The sequence below is a fragment of the Emydura macquarii genome, unplaced genomic scaffold, assembly GCF_026122565.2.
Source record: "Emydura macquarii macquarii isolate MOO-44397 ecotype Brisbane River unplaced genomic scaffold, CSIRO-AGI_Emac_v2 contig_383, whole genome shotgun sequence".
In the NCBI taxonomy this organism is placed as follows: domain Eukaryota; kingdom Metazoa; phylum Chordata; order Testudines; family Chelidae; genus Emydura; species Emydura macquarii.
Genome location: NW_027130520.1, coordinates 6,478,176 through 6,485,843, shown reverse-complemented (window position 1 = coordinate 6,485,843; position 7,668 = coordinate 6,478,176). Strand labels below are relative to the sequence as shown.

Here is a 7,668-nt window from a genome sequence, read left to right as displayed (position 1 = left end):
GCACTGCTTTGCAATTCGAATTAAGAGTGCTCAGTGTAAACGCAGGAGACCTGCGCAAACAGCATAGTGTATACACGTTGCTGCGACTTCTAAAAATCGGCTGCTGAAACTTGGCTTAAAGTAAGTCGACTTCCCTCGGCGGTGTAGACATGGCCTCAGTTACTGCCTGCTGTGTCCCTTCTTTGTTTTCCAACTCAACAAACCTGTTTCTGAGCTCTATTTTTCCTTCACTGGTCAGTCTTTTCCTCTACCTGGTTCTCATGTCACATGCTTCCACCGTCCACTTTCCTCACGCAGCAGTCTCCCCTCAGAGCTCTTTAGTCCAGCTTGCATCTTTGAGTCTTAACTTTTCCCTTCAGCCTCCTCTCACCTTTCCCTCCACCATCTGCTCAAATCCCCTTCAAAACTCAACCACAGTTTCCACCTGTATCTCCAAAGCTCGGCTCTTCTCTTCCATCAGCTTTATCAGGTGGCACTTCATATAAATGAAGCTTTTTTCACGTACTTGCTCCAGGATCATGTACATCCCGCAGCTTCCACATCCAGTTATCTTCATGGTCTTTTCCATTCCTTGGGTCACTATCATGGTTGCCTCTGTATCTGTCATAGCCTTCCCACCTAAAGTCCTGTTCAGGAAAAAGAAAAAGCCACAAGCAAAACCAAAAAACCTAACACACCAAAACAAAACGAGAATAACCACACACACCCTCCCCCAAACTCCCCTTACAATCTCCCACTCAAACTCCCATTTATGGCTTTGTTTGCTGGCTCCTGTGCTGCTGGCTGCATTTATAGGACCCCTAATCAGGGAAGCCCTGTCCACTAATCACGGTTCTGCTTCTCTCACAGAATATTGCCCCCTGCTAGCCTCTGCAAACGGAACAGGAAAAAAACCCAAACAAACCACAAAACAGAAAAAACATACAATACACACAAAAACTCACTCACTGCCCTTAAGGAACAGGGACTTGCCTTGTCCCTTCTCTTTCAACAGAACTCCCACTTGAATTCCCTATTTAACAGCTCTGTTTGCTGGCTGCTGTGCCGCTGCTTTTCTATACCTTTAGAGAAAAATTTATTTTGTACTAATATATGCCTGAGACAAATTTACATGAAAATAACAGTCCCAAGCGCTCTCATTTTCATAAAGCACCTAGAGGTTTAAGGAACACTGGGGATGGAGTGTGGTCAAGTTAAAAAAAGAAACTGAGTTAAAGGGGAAAACACTTCTTTTTTAAAATATAGCTCCTCCGCTTTCAAATATGAAAATGTCAGTATAGCACAACTCAAAACAAAGCAGAACTGTTAAATAGTTTTACAAACTAAATAAGTTTTGTTTCTATCTTCACAAGCATGACTGAAAACACCAGAGTTGATGATGTTTTAAATAATTATGTAAATTTCAGAAGAGTCAAGTATCTTTATTTCTAATTGCAGTCACTTTTTCTTAGGATAAATTAAGCAAAAATTAATTTACAACTGAATAAAATATTAAGCTAGCATATAGTATTTCAACAAACATACAACGGAGGATCCATCAATGAAGAATTGTGTCACTACCATTAGGCACCATTTTCAAAAACAGTACAAAAGTATCAGCAATCCTGCCACAAAAAATGTTCTATATGTATAACTATAAATTATTATACTCTTCTCCATTTAAAAAACTTCACAATTTAACAATTATGTTCCTTCGAAGTGTTCCATGACAAACTAATCTATTTTGCTTAATCTTTGTTGTTAACCTGTATTGCACAAACAGTATAAAAATATGGTTTTTGTACATTCCAAGAAATATTACATGAAGCAGTTATTTAACATCAGGAAAAGTTAACAAAATATTTTTTGTAAATGCAGGGCTTGTCTATACAGTGTGTTAGTCTGCACTATAGGAGTGTGAATTCTAGTGCACACTAATGTGTTGCGCACTAACTGGTCCACGTGGACCCTGCTGGCACACACTAAAAGTTCCCTCGTGTGTGTTAATGTAGTCCCATTTCAAGCAATACAAGATTAATGCGCACTAGGAAACTTTTAATGCAGATCAGAAGGGTCCACACAGGCCAGTTCAAGTGGCCCATGCCAGTGCTCGCTAGAGTTTACACCTCTCTGAGGCAGACTAACTCACCATGCAGACAAGCATTTTAGTAAAGCTATTTCTAACTAATAACCCACTTATCTTAAGGACACTTCTTTAGCACAAGAAAATATAATCTGATCTTAAAATTATATGACAAATGAATGGCTAGGAATCTGATACATGCCGTACCCTAAGGACTTTTTTTGGTTTTTTTATACACACTATAAAAATACAGCACCTTGAACAATCCAGGTAAAAGACTGACTTTATCCCATGCAAGTCTGCATAGTTCATACACTCAGCCTACCAACATCAACTTGTGTGTGTGTGTGTGTGTGTGTAAGTGTGTGTAAAAGTTAACATTCTGTTTAAAGTTCATAAACTCTTTTAAGGCTCTCCAGGTCTTCTACAGAAAACTGGTGATTTTGCTTTTTTGAAAGAGAGTCAAACAACTGCTGAACCAGCTCTTTTTCGTTCTTGCTAAGAAGTGTCAGCACTACCTGAAAAAATATATGTTGTATGGTTAGTGCAGTTAGGTATAAGTCTTCTGTTTTTCTGTTAAATACTAAATTTAACAAGCTTTATATTGCATTGAATTCATTTTGAGTTTCTTGACATTTTCACAGAGAGAAATTGCATTGAAGATACGCTCTTACCTTAAACCTCTCTGCTTTACTCAGATAAAGAAGGTGCTGATACACAAGGCATGGGTCTTTTCCAAGTATATGACATTTCAGTGCCTGCATAAAGATCAGAAAGGTATCCCCTTCTAGTTTGTTACTTAGCAGCATTGGCAATTTTTTTGGATCAATAATGGTTAAAAGATCTGCACAGGCAGCTTCATCCTTCTTAGCATTCACCGCATTTATAATCTGACCAAACTCATAGGCATTAGATGGTTCTGAAATGAGCAATTTTTCAGAGATTTTCAATGGCTCACTGTTTTCAGTTCTTTCTTTGGCAACTTGGTAATTAATCACACCATCCTCTGAAGAACTAGTCTGTCTCTCCTCTTCATTACTCTCGTTCACCTTCACAAGAAAACAACAAATCATTTTGACATATATAATATCTCAAGTTTCATAAACCAGATGACAGTATGTCCAGCACTGATACCACTTAAAATTACAGTTTACCACTTTCCTCCTCTTAAGGGAAGATTTTCAGAATATGATGGCTATTCTCCTTTCTTCTATGTCCCATTTTTTGCCTTGCATGTAAAACAGGCTGTTTTTCTTAGTCAACAATGGATATTTTAAACTTGTTTAGTGTTTTGCACCCTTTTCTTAAGGTGCTGCAAGTTTCTGGTGGAAAACTAAAAATAGGACCAACAACATAATAGTTTGAATATACATACTATCTGTGTGAATTACAGATCAAGAGTAGAGCTGTATTTTACTCATTTCTACTAAAAATATGCTACCTTTTTCAAAACATTAGGAGTCATGAAATTGGGTTAACAATAAAAATTCAGTGGTTAGCATCTCTTGAAATTTATATAAAACTTTTTGGAAAAATTTTAGGGTACATTGTAATGTCTTTGTGCCTAGTTTGCCATTCTTTTCCTCTCTTCAATAATCTAATTGTGGTCTCTACTTGTTGCTATTAGGGGAGGTTTCTTGATCTCAGAGGTAGTACATTTTGTTTAAAATGAAAAAGCCAGCTTCTAGCTTATGCCAGTTACATGAAGTTCCCAAAATTCCTTTGACTTTGATGGGATTCCTGCATGGGAGCACTTGCATAATCAGGCCCTAAGGGTTTATATCATCATCTGCAGTTCCAGTTTTAATACAACAGTTTTAAAATGAGAGGCCCAAATTCTAATGTCACACTGTATAGATCAGTAGCCACATTTCTTGTAACAAAACAAGACAGACACCCATGCTTACTGGACCACAAACTAGATTTTTCACCCACACTCCACTTCTCCAATGCATACTTAGTATTCCATTCTTCCATCAAACTGCCACACCTAACTAAAGAGAGAGCCTCTGACAGCACACAGTCACAGGGGCCTCCTGGACAGAACAGTCTCTTGCTGGCTTCCCAAAAACAAAATTTGAAAGAAAATTGAAATGTTGCACTGCCAGATGTGACAGATATTTTGAATACTTACTGATTTGTTTATTTTTTTAAAAGGAACATGTCCTCAACTTTAATTCCATCTGAAAAGTTTCTTGTTTAGGCATTACAATTGGTTTATTTCTGCTGGTATTTTGGATATAATCTGGAAAATCAGACTTGATTATTGAGTCTGACTGACACCAACACACACCACATTTAAGACATGAGTACATTGGCATGTTTTTAAAAATAGCAAGCATATGAATAAACATAAGCATGTAAGTAGTACGAGTTCAAAGTATCTGTCAACATTACAGAACAAAAGCCCTATTTTAATCTTCTTAAGTATGTGACTGCAATACTGCCTGCTTTTCAAAAGAACTGAAATACCTCTTGTATTTTTATTTTCTTCCTTTGCTTTTGTTGACTACTGGCTCCAACTTCACTTTTAAGGTTAAGCAACTGGGTGATCTCTTGTAATTCACTCTTTGCTTCAGCAACATTTGGATCTATTACAAGTACTTTGCTGAGATCATCAACACTGGCTTGGTAATTCTGAAAGTCAAAGGGGAAAAAGATTGTTTTCACAAAGCAATTCCAGATGACACAGTAGGAGAATTAGGTAACTGTCACACTCCCTTTCACAATTATTTTAAAAAATGCTGGGATATTGACAATGAATGGGCAGAAAGAATGTAGATTTAGACTTAAACATGTACAATATTACTAATGAAAACAAGCTAAATGGGTTCTTTGTAACCTTTAATTAATTTTATGCAGCTAAATATTTACAGATGATCTCTGTAAATATCTAAATTGTGAATCATTTGCTTTCAGAAAATCCACCTTCATTAGAGAATTATTTATTCAATAATGCTGCTTCTATGTGTATTTTCAATTTGCTGACACAATATTTAATGTCACACCTTTTCAAGATTAATATAATATGGTCCAGCTATACTTAACATACAAATTCTGCCAAGATGCAAAGTTTTAAACTGATATTAATTAAACCCCCCTCAAATCATCATATGCACCGGAACAGCCAAATAGGCTACAGCTCCATAATCTGTTAACAGCTAGACACAAAGGGTTAGATTCACAAAGAAATTTCAGCGTGGTGATGCTGAGCATTGCCATGCCTAACTTTTCGGTGCCTAGAAAATGACTAGGATTCACAAAGCTTGAGTTTAGTGCCTAGACTCATACACAATGAAAGGGGGAGAGATAGACGCCTTACAATGGGATCCACAAAAACCAGCATGTTGCCAGACTCCTCGCCTAAGCTAGCCAATGGCAGATATCAAGATGGGGTGGAGGGTGCTAAATTGCACCTGTCTCTTGGAGATAGGCACCTAAATTCGGGCTCAAGGGAAGCGCCTATGTCTTCCCAGATTTCCCTCTGCTTGGGATTATCAGTTGCAAACCTTTTCTTTTTTGGGGAGGGCAGTTAGGCACCTACACTGTTTTGGTGAGGGTGAGGAGGACCTCCCTTATAACTTTTAGCCCAGTGGGGAGGAGGGATTTGAAAAGGGATCTCCACCTCTCAGATAAGTGCCCTAAATCCTGGACTATGGCTATTCTGTTCTGGGGCTCCCTCAGCCTCTCCTGTTGAAGCTGTTCCACTGTGCATAAATAATACAAAAATCATTGTGGGAGGAGAGAAGGAAGCATGAGAATGACTCTGTCCCCCTGCTTCACTGACTTTTTTCAGTTATTTCTCCACAGTGGAACAGCTTCAACAGGAGAGATAGGCAGGGACGGGAATGGTAGCAGGGAGCTTCCTCAGTCTCTCCTGTTGTAAACTTCCAGTATAGAATTGTTTTTCTTCCACGTCCTGATCTCTTTATTTATCCTTTCAATCTTGACCACCTTCAGATTTAAGTTTTAAATGTCCCAAGTAATTTCTTTATATTTAAATTGAGCTCCCTCCTGCCTTTGGAGACTATTTCATAGCCTGCCCTATTCATTTCACTAGCAGGAACTTTTCCTGTTACTCACCCTAAATTCTCCCTCTCAAAAACATCTCAATAATCTTACTAACATCTACATATACCACATTAAAATTCACTCCATCTTTGGATACTCTTCATATATTTATAAAAAGCTTTATATTTATAGTGCGTTTTCCTTCCTCCCTTTTACATCTTTAGATATTGAATTCTTTCCTCATAAATCAATCAATCTCTCCCTCCACATCTGAGATCAGTTTTGTTGTTTTCTTCCATTTTTGTTTAGTTATTTATAATTCTTGGAGTCGGCAACACTGCTTGAATGTCTTTTCCAAATTGAAGTCAGTTAGATGATGTGGTGCTGACAGCTAACCACTTCAGGTCACAACCTTAAGGAAGTGTACCAATTCACTTATTAGAACAGAACAAAAAGGGGATATTATCATGTTTACACGTACATGACATGTACCCAACAATTACGTATGCTTCACATGCATGAAAGCTAGTGAAATTATGTTATTATATTTACCTATTTGTTTCCTGTGATTGCTATCTTTGTACTTAACCTTAGACCAAAGATGTGTTAGTTTGCACATCGAGTAATTTCTTATCCTTTCTGAAAACCAATGGATGTTATCTGTATTGTTTTCACTTATCCATCCCTATTATAATGAATAGCTGGCAATTACATTATGAATATCACTGTAACTGAATTACTTGTACATGCATAGGAAGTAAAATGTTAATTTCAAAGCAAGTGGTCCTTGATTCAGTGACTCAAGGTCAGAGCCTCAAAATGCATTCTTCATCAAATGAAAAGCCCATGCTTAGAGTGTGCAGATATGAAACTCTGCTATGTCATATCCCCAAACTTATGTCTCACATGACTTGGATAGATGCAGACAAACACAAAGCTGTGGTTCCACACCCAGCAGAGGAATGCATACAGGAACAATGGACTGGCCTAAGCACCTTTGAGCACTTTGGCCCAAAAGGGAAAACTCACACCCATTGCTGAACATGGACGATCACCTGACTCCAGGAGATGTTGAGGAAACTTGTTAAAAAGAAAGAGGCATCTTTGTCTCAGGGCTCTACCCTGGAATCTATCTTCCAAGCAATATCAAAGACTGGCAACTACCTATGAGGGGAGGGAGGAGCCTGGTTGCAAGACATGTCACAACCAGCCTGTGTGGTAAGCTAACATCATAGATTGAAAGAGACTGAAATATTAATCTTAGTTTAGGATATGAGTTATCTTTTAGTTAATTGTGATTAACTCCCTGACTCATTATTAATCTTTTGATTTATATTAATCTGACTTAGATTCACTTAAAATCTTGCTGTAATCAATACACTTATTTGTTTGTTTTATCTAAAACAGTGCATGTGGATTGAGTGTGAGCAGAGACCTCATTTAGAGTGACAGAGCTGGTGCATATCAATTTTTTTGATAAAGTGATGGACAAATGTAAATGAGCTTGCAGGGTGCAGTGTATTGCACTGCACCCTGCAAGATGGCAGTGTCTGGGGTTGCATCTGGGACTGGGGTGTTTGCTGGGGGTCTATCCC

The 7,668-nt window shown here is 37.9% G+C and overlaps 1 protein-coding gene across 2 annotated transcripts in view; it reads right to left on the bottom strand.

Annotated features, from left to right (window-relative positions):
• Window positions 1-1,400: 1,400 nt before the first annotated feature.
• The window catches only part of SPAG1 (sperm associated antigen 1), a 62,839-nt gene continuing 56,571 nt past the window's right edge, over window positions 1,401-7,668 (bottom strand). For both annotated transcript variants that reach the window (XM_067537239.1, XM_067537247.1), the window contains exons 17-19: window positions 4,535-4,699; window positions 2,737-3,111; window positions 1,401-2,580 (exon numbers count right to left, since the gene is read on the bottom strand). In XM_067537239.1, coding sequence (XP_067393340.1) covers window positions 2,449-2,580; window positions 2,737-3,111; window positions 4,535-4,699 — 672 coding nt within the window. In that variant the 3' untranslated portion in view covers window positions 1,401-2,448. The remainder of the gene's footprint in view (window positions 2,581-2,736; window positions 3,112-4,534; window positions 4,700-7,668) is intronic.